At 35.6% G+C, this 22,155-nt stretch overlaps 1 protein-coding gene across 2 annotated transcripts; it reads right to left on the bottom strand.

Moving 5' to 3' along the window:
- Positions 1-1,172: 1,172 nt before the first annotated feature.
- On the bottom strand, positions 1,173-21,119 carry LOC129725449 (catalase). 2 transcript variants are annotated; one of them, XM_055681319.1, is made up of 2 exons: positions 20,833-21,119; positions 1,173-2,892 (listed from the first exon to the last, which is right to left on the bottom strand). In XM_055681319.1, exons 1-2 carry the CDS (start codon positions 20,884-20,886, stop codon positions 1,432-1,434), a joined length of 1,515 nt encoding a protein of 504 aa, XP_055537294.1. In that variant the 5' UTR covers positions 20,887-21,119; the 3' UTR covers positions 1,173-1,431. The 2 variants fall into 2 exon arrangements, with proteins under 2 accessions (XP_055537294.1, XP_055537293.1); XM_055681318.1 differs by lacking the exon at positions 20,833-21,119 and adding an exon at positions 18,061-18,380.
- Between the last annotated feature and the right edge of the window lie 1,036 nt (positions 21,120-22,155).

Here is a 22,155-nt window from a genome sequence, read left to right as displayed (position 1 = left end):
AATATTTAACGTTTATTACCTAGATGCTTGTAAAACAATATGGTCGTCTATACCGGATGACATTAATGTTGCCAACCGGGCATCTGTCGCAGTGACAGTCTTGCTGTAAACAGGGCCTTCTACGGATTGCGTTACCAGCTGAGGTCTCGTAGTATGCAAACCTGTACTAAACTTGCACTCTACAACTTCATGGCCGTTAAGAAGGCCGATCGGCGAGTGTTTTTGAGCGTAGAGTTTTGCGTTTAATTCTTGGCGGCAAATTAGAAAATGGCGTTTGGCGCAGACGCATGCACACTTAGATTTTATTTCCGAGAACTCAACAGCTGATAAATTCAGCGAAATGTTCTACAAGTTTTCGGCAGAATTTTCAAGAACTTCGGCAAATGAAACGTCTATACTTGCTGGCTTACGGTAAATCGATATATTTGCTGTATGTTCGTCGAAATACATTGCTGACATTCGTTAAAAACTTCGCCGAGCTCAATCATCTGTTGGGAAGTTTGCCGAGATAAATGAAGTGTGTGAACCATGGTACACACCATGTGTACAAATCGGCGGATATAGTTGAGCGGATAAAACACGGCAGGTTGCAGTGGGCTGGGCATGAATGCCGGAAGAACGACCAGCGAAGACTATATTTAGCAGAAATCCCGATAGAGGCCGTCGACTTCCAGGTAGGCCCCGCATTCGTTGGATGTGTGCTGTCGACGAGGATGCCCGCGAAAAAGGTGTTAGGGGAGATTGGAGGATAGCAGCCCCAGACCGACGGACATGGCGACGTATTCTGTATTCGGCATTGGATCGATAATCGGTCTGTCGCCGTAAAAGTAAGTAAATAAGGATCCAGGGGATCGGAATTATTTGTAGGATAACAATTTTATTTACTCAAAAGTTACAAAAACAAATGCTGATTATGCTAAACACCTATCTTCGAATCAAAACCATGTATTTTCAAAACTAATTATCTGTGTTAAAAGTATTTATTTTTGCCTCAACACGAGAAAACTGATGATTCAATATACTGCCGCTCCAAGCATAACTGTCCCATATTCAATGCAAACCTTATGGACGCTGGGACAGTTATGCTTGGAGCGGCAGTATAGCAGTACGATAATTTGTAGGGATTATTTTGATTACCTTGTGATATTTTCTAACCCGAAAAAACGCTGTCATTGGAAATCGTTAAACTTTATTGGAATCGAATAGCATCCAAAATAACATATAGAAATATACGATCTTTACCATTAATGTTTAAACATGTACAAAGCCTTCGTGCCTTTTTTTATTATTAGTTACCCCAAAATCTCCTTCGTGTTCGTAATGAAAAATATAAAAAAAGATATTTGATAAAATATAAGCTTGTATGTGCGTGTGATTGTTACGTGTAAATATCCACCAATGAATCCGCAAACAGCACCATCGCTACGATGCTTACAAGTTGGCCGAACGACGTAGCTTCAGGCCTTCCGTCAGTCTGCGGCCAAAGTCAGCATCGACCTGAGTGAAGTTCTTAACTGCACGTTCCTGAATAAAGGTTGATGCATTGCTCATATGATTCACCATATTGGTGATCATACGCTGCCGAGCGGCTTCATCCAGCACCTTGCGGTAGAAAATAGCGGGTTGAGAGAAGTTATCATCATCTCCGGTTTCATAGCGTTGTACATCTCCGCTAGCTTTGAAGGTAGAGTTCTGCAATTTGCGTGCGAAGGGACATGGCTCAGGACCGCTGAATGAGTTTGGATAGTAGTTCGGAGCTCCACCTTGATTGTCGGTAGCATTCATTGGACCGTCACGTTGATAGTTTGTAGTTTTAACCCGGTACGGACAATTGACCGGAAGCTGAATATAGTTTGCTCCAAGACGATGACGATGAGTATCGGCATAAGAGAAGAGACGACCTTGCAACATCTTGTCTGGAGATGGTTCGACACCAGGTACGAGATGCGAGGGAGCGAAGGCAATTTGCTCAACCTCAGCAAAGTAGTTCTTCGGATTGCGATCCAGAACCATTTTACCTACCGGCATGAGTGGGAATTCCGACTGCGGCCAGACTTTAGTAACGTCGAACGGATTGAAGGGATGTTTTTCTGCCTGCTCGAAAGTCATTACCTGAATTTTCAGGGTCCAGCTTGGGAAGTCTCCCTTAGCGATAGCATTGTACAAGTCACGAATGCTGTAGTCGGGATCAGCTCCGGCCAAATCATCGGCACGCTTGGCTTCAAGGTTTTTGATACCTTGGTTGCACTTGAAGTGGAATTTGCAGTACACCGGTTTACCGTCAGCATTGATCAGTTTGAAAGTGTGCGATCCATAACCATTCATGAATCGATAGCCATCTGGAATTCCTCGGTCGGCAAAGAGGAACATGACTTGATGGGTGGATTCCGGGCGCAGCGTGATAAAATCCCAGAACATGTCCGCATCCTTGAGATGTGTAGCAGGATTACGCTTCTGAGTGTGGATGAAGCTTGGGAACAGAATTGGATCGCGAATGAAGAAAATCGGAGTGTTGTTACCAACCAAATCCCACACACCGTCGTCGGTGTAGAACTTCACGGCAAAACCACGCGGATCACGGGCCGTATCGGCTGAACCGCTTTCTCCTCCGACGGTCGAAAAGCGAACGGCTAGCGGTGTTTTCTTGCCGACTTTCTCGAATACTTTAGCAGCGCAGTACTTCGTGATGTCGTGCGTCACCTCGAAGTAACCGAATGCTCCGGCACCCTTCGCATGCACAACACGTTCCGGAATACGCTCCCGGTCGAAGTGAGCCAGCTCGTCCAGGAAGTGAACATCCTGCAGTACTACTGGTCCTCGTTCGCCAACGGTTGCGGTGGCAGTCTTGGTGCCTACCGGGGCTCCATTGCTGGTCACGGAAACGTTTTTCTCCTGTAAGGGTAAAACCAAATAAATACGAAATTAGCAGTATATTCTAGTATAGTCTGATGACATGTAGCGAAAGCGCGAGGCTTCCAAAAGATTTCTGCACGATGGCGTGGGTTTTGAGTATTTAAGTTTGTATAGCTAGTAGTTCTAATTTTTCTCCAGAAATGTTTGGGTTTTGATTATTTACATAATTGCAAATTGATATTCGGTGGTTTAGTATTGTTTTATTCTAGAAAACCTACTACGCAAAAATATATGATGCCGAATAGTCTAAAGTGAAAGTAAATAGGAGAGAAATTTTGAAAATATATTCCTTTTTCTAGTTCTTTGAGTGATTTATAACTATGATACACTTTTTAAAATTAAATACATTCTCAAGTCACAAACATTCACAAAAACTGAGGTATCCTGAATAAGGATTGCTATCTGCTAACATAAAATTTCTATTAAAATTCAACTAGAAAAAATATAAGTTAGACCATAAACAAGATTCCTCTATCAACAAGCACTACAATTATATTATTGGTTATAGTATCTTATAAAAAAAAGTCTTATCGAAAGCTGTTTTAGGGCGAAAAATAAGATGAATTTGAACTGTAAATAATATAAAATTTTGCGTTGAGCATTTTTATGACTTTGTTCAACGATCGAATCAAATTTTTCCATGCATATTCTCACTTCTTCAGTGCCAAAACACGACCAGTAGAAATGAAGTGCAAGTCTCCGTGGAAGGAAACGACTGAGACATACTAAACAGTACAAAACAGGTCCGTCCGCCATAACCAGTTCAGACAACCGGCCGGGGGAGGGTGCGGTAGAAGGCGTGTTGTTTACTTTTTATTTACAGTTTGTGGTTTTATAGAACCTATTGAAATTCGGGAGTCGTTGAAATTATTCCAGTCGCTGAGGGAGGTTAGTTTTATCTACTTGCGCTCGAAGTCTCCGTGAAGCGCAGTTAGAACCACTTTTTAGCAACCATCAAAGTATCTATCAACATTGTATGCGTTGATATCGCACACTTTTTCGATCATTCTCCAGTGCGAAGTTTGATCCAAGTAGGGAAAAGTCTCGTGCTGTTATGCATCGATGCAACTGGTTTTGCCTTCGCAGGAAAGGTTACGCAGTTGCTGATTGAGTCGTCTGTTTTACTGCGGCTATACTTTCTACTCCAATACGGCAAAATTACGGAAAAAACTTCTGTTATTTCCTTTCAGTTTTATCGGGCTTGATTAAGAATAAATCACGCTTTTTAACTATTTCCACCAATTCAAGTTTTCATATGGAATTACCTACTTAAGATCGTCATATTACAATATGTGTAATGTCCACGGTCCATACGAAATTTTTTAGAATTTGTATAGCAGTCATCCACGAAGGGGTAGGGGAGGTGCGAAATTGTTAAAAATCTGTCCACATGGAATGTGGATGGCCCCCAATGGATCTTATTTTGAAAAGGTATCGAAGCCTCCATATAAACAAGTTAAAAATAAATCTTCTAATAGTTTTGGAGGGCACCTCACTTCAAATACATTAGAAGAGGAGAAAACAAATCATCAGTTTTTCAACACGAAATATATTATTTAAAAGGTGTTAGAAATCAGGGGCGACTCGTGGCTGTTGAACCTACCTGTTCAACTAGAGGTTCTGAAAATCAGAGTTTGGGGAAGTAACTACAATTTTATCCGCGAATAAAATAAATAATTTCTTTGTTACTATTTTAAAATAAAACTACAATATAAGAAAATAAGAGCATAAAGGCCGTCCTCCTTCACCAAGCTTAACGAAATGCTTTAAGAATTGTTCATTCGGTTCGGTTTTAGGGGGCGTTCAATAATTACGTAAGCATATTTTTCCACTTTTTCATTCAAAAAAAAAAACAAATTAAAGAAATCGCCGGTTTTTTACTTTTCTTTGCATTTTTTCTTATTTCTCGGAATACCTCGGAAAATCAAATTTTTATTTCCTGCATGCTGGGAAGCTGGAAACCATCGGAAAATGAACGCTATAGATCTGCTACACGAATAACGAGTAACCAGTGTTCTACCCATGCATGATTCGGCGCTGAGCCTGTGCCTGCACGTTTTCCTTCAAGACATCAGTTTTCATAACATTTAGCAGATCGTTAAGTTGTCTGATGAGGGAACTTCTTACAAACTTCTCGGAAAAGTTTTACCTTCAAGGCATCAAAATAGACTAGGAAAATGAAAACCGACATTAGTTGACCTGTTGGGACATGGGATTCTGTCAATTTCTTTTTAGCCACTGATATAGAAAATATCACAGCAGGTAATTAGTGTCTGCTCATCAAGTCTGTGTTAGGTTTGCTCGCACGTCATTGGTTCATTGTTCGTGAAAATTCGACCTTGAAACTTTACATCAATTTTCGCTGCTATGAAGTGATGATGATACATTAAGTGTCACGAAATTGTCCATCATTTTATCAATTCAACGACAAGTTGACTATTGTAACTCATCATAATGTTAATGATGTTACACAAGTATTACCGTTTGGAATATTTCATTTCAATGTCACACCTTGCTTTTCAGTTTCTATACGTTCCGTAGACCTAGTCCTACGTTAAAAAAAAAACCCAAATTGATTTTTTGAGCCTCCTAACAAAAAAAAAAAAAAAAATAACAGAAGGGTTGTATGCAAAGCTACGACCGCAAGGTCAACGTAAAACTACATAAAGTTGTTTGATACATTACTTTCATTGTTCTATTCGAGATTAATCACAATAAACTTGATCCAACACTAATGACACAAAGAGACGATTCAGACTGAAGACTGAGTTTCTTTAATAATAAAAACCTAATGAAAGGAAATGATGTTCCTGCAAAATGGTCAAAGATGGCAAAACACTAGCTTATTACCGTAATCAGTTGATCCCAGTTGCCTTTTTAATTTTTCGCAGGGCTGCCACATTGTTTTCAGAGATTTACACTAACGAATAGAGTTGAATAAAAGTTTTTTAAATTGAGATAATACTACCGAATGCAAGTTTTGCAACGAATCGCTAATGCTGCTACCCGCTGCTGCTTATTTAGGACCGTCTTAGTGGCCATCAACTAGTAAACTGATTGATTTGAGCAGAAGCAGGCTCTTTTAAAGCCCAAAGAGTGCATTTCCGATTTACTGGGTATATAGTTCTGTCAGCGTTTCAACAAGGCTTGACAATTTTCAATTGTACAATAGGTCGAATAATCAATTGACAAATTTCTGTGTTTACACGGTTGCATAGATGATTTTTCAATCAACTGCTGCAAGAACGGAGGAAATCCATTGAAAACTAACCGACTTATTAGCATTTGAAATTTTTCCCGTTATTTAGATTTTCATTTTACATCTCTATGTAGCCGAATTTCCCGAGAGACGTAGTTCTACGTCAAAACTGGAGAAACGGTTTTATATCGGTCAATAGGGTGGCCAGCGTACCGATAAAATCGGATATTTGAGAATGATTCGAAAAAAGTGAGAAGAACCGAGAATTATTATCAATACCAAAAATGTTATGCTGGATTCTGACTAGCGGTGTACTCGAAGTTTGTATAGACACGAACCCCCTACAAAGATTAATTAGAACCGAAACGTCTAGCGGGAGCCGAAGAAGACCTGATGGAACTGAAGAGATGAGAAATGGACGAAAAAGCAAAGTTTTTTCCGTGTTGGGTATTTCCGTCACTGCGACCAATTTTTTGATATTTTCTTACATTTTGAGAGATACTGAGAGGACAGCGATTATTGATGAACAAATTTAAAATCAAGTATAAGTTAAGGCAACAATTTATATATTCATTTTCTTATTCACGGCAGACTTTGGACAAAAAATTTCGAGTCCTGCAAAAGTTACAGTCAAATCACAGATATCGTTCGACTACGTCATGATACGGTTACTAAACTAGCACAGAAGAAATGAAACTGGAAAAAATTGCGTCAGATTACAAACGTTGATAGCAGCATAACCAGCATAACATGATGGATAGCAATAACCAATATGTTGTTGGATAGATAAAATGTGTAACAATTTTATAAAACGCTAGGTATCATTATTACTTCACTGCTCAACGGTGAAAATTGATAAAAAGTTACAGGGAAACTTACGCGAACAATGAACCTATAACATGCGAGCATCCCTAGCACAGACGACGTGAATGGACACCATCCGTTTCCCGTGATATTCTCTGTATCGATATCGATATAAAAATTGACAGAGTCTCCCCGTCCCAATAGGTCAATTTATTTTTGCTTCCATGAGCTTAGACTAAAATGATGTCTCGAAAGTAAAAGTTTTCCGAAAAGTTTGAAACAATCTCAATTCTTGAACAATTTCTAAACCTGCTTTCAAAACCTCATAAAAACTGATGTCTTGTAAGAAAACATGCCGGTAAAAGCAACAGTACCAGTGGAGTAAAAAACCGCAGGTCTCTCGTCGTCTATGATTGCAGCGGTACTCTTCTATTCGTGCATTTCAGCGGTACACTCCTATTGTACTGCAGCGGTACTATTCATATTGCAGTGGTACACTTTTGTTCGTACATTTCTATTCGTGTGCAATCGAGAAAAACTGCAATGCTGCTGTTGATGGTGATTGAAAGTTTATCTCTTGAATATGATTACCATAAACTATTCAACAAGAATTGTAAATTTTGCAACGGATATTAATTCAATTTTATCTTCGATATTCACTAAATAATCGTGACCGGATAGTATCGAAAGAGTAAATTACACATATACACATTTATAGAAGAGTAAGAGCCTGCGAATGCTTGTGAATTTTTGGTTTATTTAATAAGATTTATTAGAATCTCCTTTTACCTTTCAAAATGGTTAGATGATATATTATTATTCAAAGCTTTACCATAATGAACGTATGTATATTAGCAGTCTTCGTATTACAGCGAGTGTAGTGGTAGGTAAATGAAAAAAATTGTCAAGCAAAAAAACAAAAATGGAATTGTTGATTGTTATGGTTTTTTGCTGGAACTTGTTAATAATTTTGTTAGACATATCTTCTTATGTTTGCCTATTAATAAACCTTTGTAAGGGCGTCTATATTATTTTGAAAGTAAGAACCATATCATAGATTTGATTTAAACAAAGTTAAATAAGACAAAACCATTTTTTAAAATAACGTAACGTGGATTTTTCGAGGATATAGAGTTGATTCTGACTTTGACGCATTACGAGAAATTCTGGTGCTTTTTCAACAAGAATGATATGCTTGTGCCTTGTCAAATACATGTTGTTTGCACAAAAAAATACTGCAGGCAAATACTAATATCGCCAAATATATACGATATTCTTTCGAGTGTTGTTGAATATATTTCAAAAAATTGATTTCCAGGGGAGGCTGAAAACAAAAATACGTACCGTCGCTGAGCAAACACCTTGATTCTGTCTGCAGGCTCTGTATATTTTGTAACATAAAATCCTCTAATTACAGTGTTTAGTCCCACGTCACCATTCCATACAACCCTAGGGCTGTATACCTTGTAGTATTTTACATGAGCAGAGCGATCATGACGTCTGTCAAAAACAAGTTCCCGGATTCACTGGGCCATAAGGTGAAAGTCTGAATAAGATCAAAGTCTTTTAGACCACAGGTAATTGTTCCTTTTTAAATGAAACTCTACTGTTTGACAAAACATTGCTTTTCTACTGAAAGAGTTTTCTACACTCTATGTGAAACCAAGGAATGTTTTTGTATTTCTATGCAAATTTTAAAACAAAAATATTTAACAATAAATTGTGGAAACATATGAATGAACTTTGAATTTATTACTCATCAAATGCAAACACAATCGACATAAACTGCATCGCATATAAAAGAACAATCTTCTCTTCTCTAATAATATTTAACAGTTTTAGAGAACAAAATCTCCAATGTAGTTGTGAAACTGATGATGCAACATAACAATCCGCGAGGAGAATGGCAAAATGTATTTTTTTTTATTAAAGTTGGTTTTTAAATTTGGAATAAACATAATTCCATGTATGAGATTGTTGCCTACTATCTACTGACTGAGTTTTATCTGAATATGTGCTTTTAAAAGTGAAAACTAGAAGTTAAACACACTCAGATTTTGCTACTCATTCGATTCCTAATACCACCGTGCAATACTCTATCATCTGAGCGTCTAGTACTCGCTTGTAAACAGAACTAAGTAACACTACGGCACACATCCAAGCCAAGGTCTCAAGTGGATGGACATGCAAAAACGGTCCACCTAACCAAGCAGGGGTAACTTCTAGCAGAGCTTCTATTTATTCACCACCGACCAAGCGTGTAGAATGGTTGCAGTTCATGATTTTCATAAGAAACGGAAATTTACACTGTCTGGCCCGAGGAGCAGAAAACCGCTGAACCTTGTTTAATCATTTTGCACACAAGATCGGTTATCGGCCTGCACACTGCAGAATGCGAACTGTGCTTGGATAATGTAGGACCTGCGGTTTTAATCGGTGTTGGTAGCGTTAGTGGCACACCAGTCATTTATGTGTAACCTCAAGTGGTATAATCGAGAAAGCCGGTAAGTGTCTTGTTATTATGCAACTATTTAAGATTCCTTGTTGAGAAAAGGTACAAATATAAAAAAGCAATCAATATAGCACAAGTCATTGTTGACTGTTGTCAACAAATCGAAATGAACAGTTTGATATTAAAACTGAGCGTTAGCTAAGGGTTTGTCGTTTTACCCTGGTTTGCACATGTTGCTTATTCACCACTCAATTGCAACAAGTTTCAGATATTCGCAAAAGTGCAGACCAGACAACGATGACGCGCGGTAGGGCTAATGAATAATTTATTTGCAGAATATTGAGCAGTACTCTTTTTTTTCGTAAATATAATTTGTCTACGCAGTTGTAGGCTATATTTTCCGCTTCGATGGATTCGCGTTGTTGAATAACTTGGCTAAAGCGAGTTGCAACGTCTTTTTTGCATCAATTAGACACCTTAGCATTGAACTTGACGTGAAAGTTGCACACTCATTGTGGCTCTCGGTGGTGTTGTTCTTGAACAATTTTGAGATGAAAATTTAGAACACGAATGCGTTCGTGACAGCGTGTAAACTCGATATCGTTGTGGACACTAGATATTAGCTGTACCGTGATGACGTGCCAGGTCAACTTGATCTGTGAATACGGTTAGACATTATAATTGATCCCGTCAATTCTCAAAGAACCGTAATATAAAAAGGTTTGAATGTATTTTTAGACACCATTACCAAATTTTAAAGCTATCAAAACATTTTCAATGTTTTTCAAAGAAACCTTACTCATATCAATCGCATTATTGTATTATCTCATAGTGACTTATCGCGGTCCTGGAATATTCCTCCGTCGATCATTCGCTGTTTTCCCCGCTCGTTTGTGTTCTCTGATTAATAGCTCTGAGAATTATTAACGAAATAATTATTCACCAACACTATTAGGAGAAGCTCAACGAGACGACGAACGTCTGTGCTGTGAGTTATAGGCTTAACTTTCCCTTTTGTACCTTACATGGGTCGCACACCTATCCAATCTAGTTGCTAGAGTCTATAAATAGCTGATCAAAAATTGGACTAGCAAATCCACTCGAATTTGGACGGCCAAATGCACCGTAACGATTTATTGCCAATTTATGTAGAAACATTTAACAGCGATATGAGAGAGTAAACTTTGCGTTTGCAATTTATTGCCTTGCAAGGCATACGAAAATATGACTGCATTTCGTTTATCATATTTACCATTAGAGTGATAACAAGTAACTATATAGCCACCTTATGTTATGCTGCTGGGTTGCGTTCCAACGGTGCCAACGAATTAGCGTCCAGAGAGATAACATGTTACATCAATTTGCTTTGTGTAAACTCGGGAGTCGGGTGTGGTTGAGTGGAAATTTTAATTCTATTTTTTTGCGGTACAAGCGAATGTGCAATCGAGAAATATTAATTTTTCATTCTCAACAATGATTGGCAAAACGACGGAGTTTCTTATTGTCATCTATGTATGTAAGAAGTTTTCGGATAGGAATACTCTATGAATAGCCAGAACTAAATTTTCTGTTGGTTACACTGTTGATTCTTTTTCAAAAAGATTATAACTTCAAATGTGGTTTATAAAAACTTGAGCCTATCAACATATATAATTGAAAAGGTGCGTAAAGGGCATTGCAAAATCTCGGTACAAATGTTTAATCTCAGTTTGGTTCACCGAGCTTCTTGAAACACAAGCTATCTCTATCAGTTTTGCAACGCCTGGCAGTGGAGCATGAATTGCCTATGGACTTAACAAGGCCTAATGCTTTAACACCTTAATTTTAAAAATTATTTTGAGTTTCTCTAAAATTTTGAAGTTTTGTTTCCGACGTGGGATTACGTCTTTGTTTACTATACTGGGATGCATTCTGTAAAATTGAACTGAAACTGGCAAAAGTTGCGTCAGATTTCAAACATTAATAACAGCATAACATGATGGATAACAATAACCAATATGTTGTTGGATAGATAAAATGTAGAACAATTTTGTAATATGCTAGTTATCACTCTTATTTCGTTACTAAGCGGTAAAATTGATAAAAAGTTTCAATGACAAATTTACGCGAATAATGAACCAATTACATGCGAGCATTCCTAGCACAGACGACGTGAATGGACACCATCCGTTCCCTGTGATATTCTCTGTATCAATATCGAAATAAAAATTGACAGAGTCTCCCTGTCCCAATAGGTCAATTTATTTTTGCTTCCATGAGCTTAGACTAATGTGATGTCTCGAAGGTAAAAGTTTTCCGAAAAGTTTAAAACAATCCTTATTCTTGAACAATTTCTAAATCTGCTTTCAGAACCTAAGAAAAAAAGGCGACAGTACCAGTGGAGTAAAGAACCGCAGGTCTCTCGTCGACTATGATTGCAGCTTCTATTCGTACATTTCAGCGGTACGCTTCTATTCGTACGGCAACGGTACTATTCGTATTGCACTGGAACACTTTTGTGCGTACATTTCTATTCGTGGGCAATCGAGAAAAAATTGTAATGCTGCTGTTGATGGTGATTGAAAGTTTATCTCATAAATCTGATTACCATAAATTACTCAACAAGAATTGTAAATTTTTGCAACGGATATTTATTTAATTTTATCTTCGATATTCACTAAATAATCGTGACCGGATAGTATCGAAAGAGTAAATTCCCAAATATACACATTTATAAAAGAGTAAGAGCCTGCGAATGTGAATTTGTGAATTTTTGGTTTATTTACTAACATTCATTCAGAATCTCTTTTTACATTTCAAAATTGTTAGATGATATATTATTATTCTGAGCTTTACCATATTGAACGTATATTAGCTATCTTCGTAATACAGCGAATGTAGTTGTAGGCAAATGAAAAAAAATTATCAAGCAAAAAACAAAAATGGAATTGTTGATTGCTACGATTTTTTGCTGGAACTTGTTAATAATTTTGTTTAACATATCTTCTTATGTTTGTCAATTAATGAACCTTAGTGACTTCCATATTATTTTGAAAGTAAGATTCGTATTATAGATTTGATTTAATCAGAGTCAAATAAGGCAAAACCATTCATTATGATAACGTAAGTATTATTGGATTTGGTTTTTGAGGATATAGAGTCAGTTTTGACTTTTACGCATTACGAGAACTCCACCACGAATATTGGCTGAATACCTCACTGAATATGGGCTTTCACACTTTAGGCATAAGAGTTAGAGCATTGCTTTTTTTGACAAACTTGTAGCATTACTTAAGGACTGCAACTTTGTCGTACATCATGTTTCACAATTGTACTTGTGGAGCGAATTATCGGAACGCGACCAATTGAATGGAGTTGACAGCTAAAAATTGAATATGCAACCTTGCCTACAACCCTAGGGCTCTATACCTTGTAGTATTTTATAACTATATAGAAAACGATTATTTTTTTCTTATTCATACACAAGGATAGGTGTTCGCCAATTTGATATAATTTAATATTGTTTTTTTTTTTTATTTCTCACTACCTATTTTTAATATTTCTTTTTTTTTCGTTGTCGAGTAATTTCAAATTTTGCATTGAAGTAAGTCACGTTGTGACTTTGTGTTTGATTTCTTGAACTTATATTTAGTTTCAGTTTTTCCTTCGATATATACAAGAACAGTTTGTTTATTCATTTGTCATCTTCTTCCTGCCACAGAGCACAATTTTGTCGAATAGTAAGCTTCTGAAGGACTTCGCACCTTCCTTTCAGAATTCAATAAAACTATGTGGATATGTAGGCCCACTACCCTAAGCAACTTTGGGTATCTTTTTCGAAAATTTATCTCTGCTAACATTAGTAAAGGACTGAAAATATTTTTATAAATCGATTTACGATGATCACTCGATTTTATCACTCACTGATGCTGTTTGCCTATTGCAATCAAAACATATGAAAATGAAGTTCTGTCGGTCTGTCAGACCCTTATAGACGTCGAAACTACTGAACCGATTGGCGTGTAAATTTGTATGTAGGGGATTTTGGGGTTCTGAAAAGTGATTAGGATAGTTCGAGAACCTTTCTTTTTTTGAAGGGATGGCTCCCATACAAACATAGCAGAAACTTCTGCTCAATTCGAGAGCTAATCAAGCAAATGGAGCCATGTTTGACATGTGGAGGTTTTGAGAGCAAGAAATATTTTTATGGTGGTTCCGGTAGAGAGGGTGCCCAAATCATCCAAATGAAACACAAATTTTACAACTAGTTAGTGAGTTAGGTACTGGTGTTTGTACAAAGCTATGATTTTGTGCTACCAAAAACCTTTTTCGTGATTTGAAACTATTTTCTAAGGTACTCAAACAATCACATATTTCTTATATAACTGACCTTGAGACCAATATTCCAATATAGTTTTTTTAGTAGTGATATACCAGTTTCTAAGCAATATACAAAATTTTCATATCACACTTTCTCTGCGAAGGTAGACCAACAAACCAATTTTTGAAAGCATAATCCAGTAATATACATATTTTTTTCAGATTACACAGTGCAAATTTTTTTTTTTGCCTTGGCCACTATGTATGATTTTTTTATGTATTTTGATGCGAAAACAAATCTGCTCAAGTTTGGGCAAATTTCACCTTAAGGGGTAACAACGGCGCCATTTTGAATTTTTGAGAAACATCAATTTTCCAATGATTTTTCGACGCCATTTTGTTAAAAAAAATTAAAGATAAGTAAGGAAATGATAAAATTGAAATTCTTAGAGTTTTGTCATTTTTTCACCAGATCTTGAATCGGTCAAAAACTGCGAAGCAGAGTTTTCGACTTTTCGAAGTAAAGACCTGACACTTTAATTTCTCGCGCATTGTAACGTCACGCTACATTATCACTCCCCAAAGTGATATAAACAAAGTAAAGTTTTATACATCATTCTAATAGAAAATTTTGTGTACTTCCCAAATCTTGAATAATATTGAAGGGGTTTTTGCAAAAAATCAAGTTAGAGTGGAAATTATGCCAACAGAATAGTCAAAACGTTGTAACGTCACGGTAGAATGTGTCATATACAGTCATGTTGTTTCTAGGCGGTTTTTCGAATTAATGCGGTTTTTACGCGGATTTTCGAGTTACCGCGTTTTTTACGCGTTAACGTGTAATGCTCGAAGGATTCGAAAATACCGTAAAAGAGGACAATTTCAAATGCTGGTCTCAAAGCGTCTCGGGTTTTTTTTTTCTAAATTCTATTTTGGTCAGTGATGGGAATTATCACTAAAAATTGTTACTGATAACTATCAGTAATTTCCAACTCGTTACTGGTTACTATCAGTAATTTGCATTACAGTTTTAAGCAAATTATCTACATTAGTGAATAAACAATATTTTATTATTAGCTATATCAGTTTTTTATGTCATCTGAAAGAGCTCCATTTTCTAAGCAAAACGTGTTTTTTTTTAAATTTTCTATCGTTATCCTTCAGTTTCTAAATCATGAATTAAAACTGCTCGAAATCGCTACAATGACAGTTCGCCCATATACATACTGTCATTGTAGCAATTTGGAGCGATTTTTATTTTTCATTTAAAAATCAAAAGACAATGATATAAAATTTTTATGTAATCACGTTTTGCTCAAAAAATACACTCTTTTACCTTTATATATATATATATATATATATATATATATATATATATATATATATATATATATATATATATATATATATATATATATATATATATATATATATATATATATATATATATATATATATATATATATATATATATATATATATATATATATATATATATATATATATATATATATATATATATATATATATATATATATATACACTCTTTATATATACAAACTCTTTATATATACAAATCAGAAATCCATGAGTAGCTAAACTCAATTACAATTTCATCATTGAAAAATGGACTGCAAGAGTAAAATGAATTATTTGTATAAATATTTTAGTTCTTTCGAAAAAAAAACAAAAAGTGTTACAACACTTCCGGAATTTTCTTTAGGATGTTGTATTTCCTGGAGTGATTTCATCGGAGGATACAGAGGCGACATAGTCGCAAAACTGCGGTGCATTTGCAATACCTAATATTTTTCAGCATTTATCGCAGCAACCGTGTGCATTTTTTTTTTTTTGAACTGTTTGGTACCAAATTTTCCCAAGGACTATAGAAATTCAAATCACCGGTGTAATGACAAAGTTAGAATATTTAGCTATAACTATTGAATATTTCGCTGTTAGTGTGGCTTTTATGCAGCTATACTTTTAGTTTAGGCATCGTTGGTTTGACTCTGTTTTTCGTTGACGATATTGCATATGTTTGATGATTTGGGTTTACATTAGAGAAATTAAAAAAAAGCAAAATGTTTTAAGTCCATATCTGTATTGTTCATTTTAATAAAACGCAATCAATCGCCTACAATTGTTTTATTTCGCTTTCGGAAACAAGAGCTATCGAATGTATAAAGGTATAGAGCGCTCCAACAAGAAATTTTCTAGCCCCCTACAATTTCCTATAAAATGATTGTATTCAAAATATATCTTTTCCAAACTTCTTCTCAAGGTGCGCATAGTGGCTTTCCAGCAACACAACGATTTGAAACGTGGCTAAGTGAGGTCAACACGTGGGATCGATTCTCATGTGAGCAATTCTCGCTGAAACCGTCCCACTGGTGATACGAGGTCTTTCGAAAAGGAGGAATTAGTAGCTTCGGAATTAGTGTGGAATTAGTAGCTTCAAGTTGAGATTACATGACATTGAGGAGATTCTTCAGTTTGATTTGCAGCCAACATCTAAAATTCAGATGGCATTGTTTATGGCTTTATTTATGTTTGACTCAACCATCTTTATTTATGTTTGAGAAATAAATTAGAGATATGAGATGGAATAAGCGATAGGCATTTATCGAACATTCAGAAGATTGCTAAATATTCGTTAAATTGTTAAGCAATGGTCGCATTGAGATCCAGGTAACTAGCTAAATATTATTATATCGTGTATTTATGGTTGGCTAATTATAATATCAGATGTTGAATTGAAATGTAATTAAATTACTACTATAAAGTAAATTATTAAGATATGTTTGCGGAAAAAAGATACTTATGAAATCTAAAATCAATATTGTTTATGACATGTTTCTATCTCAGATAAATAAAAATAGTTACAATGCGGAGCGTGCATACCGTGCGTTGTGGTGTGAATTATCGATATACCGCATCATGGCAAGGTTTTTTTTTCGAAATTGTGCTGGATAACCCCGTTTCCATCCTACTAACAAATCAATATTTCTATTCAGTTCTAACGCACAAACGTGACAAAGTGTTATCTGCCGTCATCAAGTACTAACACGCAGTGGTGATGATAAAGCCTACGGTTATTAGAATGGAAAATTCAGTGCTGGGGTGTTTCAGTAGAAAGTCACCATACCTAAAAAAGCTTAGTTACAGAAATCAAAACTGATTGTTCAGTAATTTTTGATGTTACCACAGAGCGTTGCTTCATTTGGATATTAAAGTTAATGATTTTCAGTACTCCGGTCGGATCCGGATGTTCGATCGAATGGAAATTTCCAAATGCACATGAAAAATCATTAAACTAAAATTTTATGATGCATACAGCGTTTCTATTTTCGATGGCCTCTTCTTTGCCTGCATACGCTTTGAAAATTGATTGTTCTGAGTTTTATTTGTTAACATTTTTTTGTAAATTATTTTTGAGTAAGCCGGAAATTGTGGAACGGATATATGGAAACTAATTTCCATATATGTTATATTTTTACATTATATTAAGTTCTGGATGATTCGAATAGTAACGCGCAATTAAGCTTCTAGTAGATTTCATTATTGGCGAGCAAAAATAATAATATGTGACTGCCAGTTTGGCGCAATACGGACTTTCATAAATTTGTTGGAAACGGTCCAACAAGTATGTTATTGAAAACCATGTTTCGATGAAGCTGTTCGTTCTCTTTGGTCCAAATAAACAAAATATCAGGCTTTATCATCGGGTCGTAATTATGATAACACCGGTACAAATCTTATCAATCCAAACCGAAAAAACAATGTCTACTCTGACGGGGTGAAGGCAGTAAGCCTTCTTATGTAATGTAAATTTGAGCTGTGTCATTGCGTTTACCACATGGAACAACAGTATTCCGAAATAGAAGCTCGGTTGTGTCAGTGTGGTGTTGACTGGAATTTAAAATCAGTGTGTAGTAGATTATTGCGTCGCATCGGCCGGTTATACGAACGAAACAGCCGGCCGGTCATTGCAGACATGTTAAATCCAACAGCACTTCCACGGGATATTAATTCGGTTGCTAAGCTTTGCCAAAGTATACAATAAAATTATACATAACGCATTTTTTTGGTGCAATTATTGACTAAAATCACAAAAAAACTTCAAATATTGAACCTGTTTGTATTTAATTACCTGTAGCTTACTTACAAGAATATGATTCTCGTTTGTTATGATGTGCATAAGTTGTTTTTTATTTAGAATTATGTACTCATAACCTTCAATAGTGATAGTTAAATTTATTGCAGATAAAATTTATTTCTGCCATCTTGAAACAACTAGTTGAAGGAATCTTACCACAGAAACTACATTTTTCATTAATGTTTCAACTACTTGTCACAATTTGTGTTATGACCCCAAATTCAATTTTACATCTACCTTCTGACTGTCCTTGTATAGATTTAGTTGATTTTCAGCCGGATTGCGAGACATTTTGGTGCACTAACGTCTGGATCACTTTCAACTTGCAAAGAGATAGCACTTTGGTCCACTGAGCGATCTATTCGACCGTAGTCCGGTTTATGTACCCCCAATGGGATCTTTGATAAGCACAAGCAGACACGAACACACACTGTTTGTATGTATGTATATCAGATCGAACCGGGTCTGGCACGCGAGTAGAGAACTGAATCCGATTGGGGAGAAAGAGTTGTTGCCGGTAAGAAATATTTAACCTGACTGGCAACGAGCGACCAACAGTCATGCGCTTTTATTGACTACCACCGCGGGCGCCGACTACAGAAGCTTCAATGGTGTGGTTTATACTTCGTTCGCGAGCCGGTTGTTTGTGATCGCGGGGCTTTGAACCTACACCAAGTACAACCCTGCTGGTGATTGTTGATGGTTTGAGGGAACTCAAGATATGCCTACTGCTTTTTTTCTCCATGTATTCTTATTCCTGTTGAAAAGAACACTCTCTTTCTGCTGTGACAAATTTAACTACACTGCGAGTGTATGAATTCATGTATAGAAGTTAGTATGAACACTCTACTACTTTCATTGATGTATGCAAAAATTTAAACTTCATAATTCCACAGGTTACTGGAGCGTGATGTGTAAATCAAGACAAAATTTTACATCTGTTAGGAATCTAGAAGTGAACCTAGAATCTGTCTCTCAAAAGAATGGCAACGATAAAACTTATTCGAAAACACCAACAAACAAATGCATTTGTAATACCATTCATAATTGCAATTATTCAAACAATTTTTACATTTTGGGTCTTTTTGCATTGATTACTGCTTTGGGCTAAACGACGAAACAAAGTCATTGACCTAATTAACACACTAGATAAATTATTCGTGTGTAGAATTATTTAGCTGCTAAGCGTTATTATTTTTGACTGTGCATCAATAGCACAGTCTTTTCGTGTCGAAAACGGAAGTCTAATTTGCTAAACACAGACTTCCAAAAACTTTGTAGGTATATTCAAAAAATGGCCTGATTTTTCTGTTTATAATTGTTCATTTTGAAATGAACTGTATAACACTAAAGGAAATACAATAACTTTTCCTATTATAAAACAGATATCTATATGTGACGATACGTTTTTTTTGTTAGTTAACAAACTTATTTGGAATTTTCGCCAAACAGTTTTATTTTATAAAAGGAAACGATTTATTAAAATGTCTGAAAGACACTATATCATATTGAAACATTGTCTTTTGATGCTCGGTAGATCGAAATTTGTGTTGGACCAAAATATCAAGAATAGATTGCTAAAAATTTTGTCCTGAATATTTTATTAGGTAAGGATTACTAGTACTAAAGGAATTTTAACTTATTTTTTTACAAACCGAAAGCTGTGTCTTGTACATACTCAATTAAATATATGGGACAGTAGGAAGTCAGTCATAGCTTCCAGAGTAAACGGAAACGGAACGGAAGCGGCTCATGATATTAGCTTTAGATATTTATAATTCTTGTGTGAATGTAAAAAAATACACCCCGGAAGGAACCGCGGGTATTAAGCACATGCACATTTGCATGTCCGGCGTTATCTAGGCTACTTAAAACCAGACCGTTATGGTTGAATCGTTTTTTCTAGAACTAATATATTATATTGCGCGTGAGACAAAAAATCGATATCAATTCTCAACCCTTTCCTGTCTATGCTAAGCTTAAGTTACAAGCCAGAATGCCACTAAGTAGTATTTTTTTGAAAATTACCAAGATTGATAAATAATACAGTTTCATGGTATAGATTATGGTCTGACTATGGGTTTGTTTTCAAAATCTCTAGAACAAAAACCAGCTTTAACAGATACAATGATGCGGAAAGGGATGGACAGTATGTATATCGTTTACCAAGTTGAAGGCCGGCTGTAATTGGAAGATACCGTGCATTTGTTGCATATGGTGTTTTTTTCTATCAAATATGCATGAGAGCGACTGCTAACAGCTGATTTGGAATGGTACACGATGCAGAACGTATAATAATAGGAAACGTTTTTTGTTTTTGGTCAAAGGTACAGTGTTCGATGAAGAAAAAAAGGTACAGTATTGGAAAATCTAGGTAAGGGATTATTATAACAAACTGAATAAAGGGCTATTTAGTTCAAATGAGCAAAAATTTCATCAGCTGTTTACCGGCGCTGAGGAGCGAATTAATCATGATAAGAGCTAGCTGGCTGTTTGCTCAAAGTCTATTTTTTATCTATACTAGGCATTTTACCTTTTTGATTTGCTAGATTGCGGAGTGTAAGTACTACACATTTCATTGGAAATGCGTTTGTTTTTACGTAACAAGTTTCTAATTTTATAATATTTAAGGTATTCTTCAAAAAACTGTATCAAGCCCATATAGGCAGAAGTATTACAACTCTTTTGCAATTCTTGTTTTACAACTCTTTTGCAATTCTTGTTTTTTCCAACAGGGAAATATTTTAAATGTAATAATTCATCATGAATTCATCAAGGTTTTTTTACAGGTTACAAACAAAATACTATGATACTCTGTTCGCCAAGTTGAAGCTAGAATATTAACGCTAGCCGGTTTGTTACCATCACATTTGCTCTAATTTCAATAACAATACGTTTATATTCGATTCGCTCTAAGAAAATATGAACACCAACAGACAGAATGTTCTCCATACTATTTTGATAAGATAGAAATGCTCAATAGATTATTTATTATTCAGTATTTCCTACCTTTTGGGTGTTTTTGTAAGAACACAGCTGATTTTCAGCTGGATTGCGAGACATTTTGTTTTGATTTTTGTCCGTTTGGTTGCAGAAGATTGCGGAAGTTGTATAACAAAAACACCTCCAAAATGAAATTTTTATTTTCAAAGGCTAAGATCCGGGTCAAAAATGTTTGATTCTGGTTCTATGCAATCTGCAGAATATATAGCACTACCGAAACAATACGAAAGATTGACCTTACACCCGGTGAATAAAACAAATACGACGAACAAGACAGATAAACCAAAAATCTAAGACAAGACGTAACAGCTGGCTTCTTATTTTTCTTTTCGTAACGGCCGTCATCCCCGTCGAAATTTTTTTGAACGTTTCATACCGTTGATGCCAGAGTGATTATTTTTAACAACTTCTGCAGGTCAATGAAAATAAAACAAATTAAAATTGCAATATATAGGCGAATAATACTCAATTCTTATTTATTATTTTATGTTCAATAAAGCATACTTCTATTATCAAATTTTTTCTTCCTAAGTTTCTTGGTACCCAAATTTTTTCTTTCTAAGTTTCTTGGACTTCAACCGAAATAGTAATAAACGATTGATCAATGCATTTTTAAAGTTATAACAGTGAAAAACATTACTCGGTAATATCATGTACCTTGCATACTTTTGCATCATTATTTATGAACAATTATAATAGCTAAATTATGACTTTCCAGCATCACTGCTTTACAGTGAAAAGTAACCTCGTTGTATTTTCTACGTGACGATTGCGTTATCGAATTCAGCCAATCAGCAGCCGGTTCAAATTGGTTGAATGTAACGGTGACCAGCTGTCACGTCTTGTCTTAGATTTTTGACGATAACGCAAACGTCACGTAGAAAATACAACGAGGTTACTTTTCACTGTAAAGCAGTGATGCTGGAGAGTCATAATTTAACTATTATAATTGTTCATAAATAATGATGCAAAAGTATGCAAGGTACATGATATTACCGAGTATTGTATTTCACTGTTATAACTTTGAAAATGCATTGATTAATCGTTTATTACTATTTCGGTTGAAGTCCAAGAAACTTAGAAAGAAAAAATTTGGGTATCAAGAAACTTAGGAAGAAAAAATTTGATAATAGAAGTATGCTTTATTGAACATAAAATAATAAATAAGAATTGGGTATTATTCGCCTATATATTGCAATTTTAATTTGTTTTATTTACATTGACCTGCAGAAGTTGTTAAAAATAATCATTCTGGCATCAACGGTATGGAACGTTCAAAAAAATTTCGACAGGGATGACGGCCGTTACGAAAAGAAAAATAAGAAGCCA

The sequence above is a fragment of the Wyeomyia smithii genome, chromosome 2 (assembly GCF_029784165.1).
Source record: "Wyeomyia smithii strain HCP4-BCI-WySm-NY-G18 chromosome 2, ASM2978416v1, whole genome shotgun sequence".
NCBI classification, from domain to species: Eukaryota; Metazoa; Arthropoda; class Insecta; order Diptera; family Culicidae; genus Wyeomyia; species Wyeomyia smithii.
The sequence above is the reverse complement of the archived record's forward strand: the minus strand, read 5'-3'. Positions and strand labels throughout refer to the sequence as shown.

Bases quoted from the DNA above. Each gene is read 5' to 3' on its own strand.
- LOC129725449 (XM_055681319.1), bottom strand. From the start codon at position 20,886: ATGTCTCGCAATCCAGCTGAAAATCAGCTGTGTTCTTACAAAAACACC. The intron at 2,893-20,832 runs GTAGGAAATACT...TTACCCTTACAG, and splicing joins CTTACAAAAACACCCAAAAG to GAGAAAAACGTTTCCGTGAC.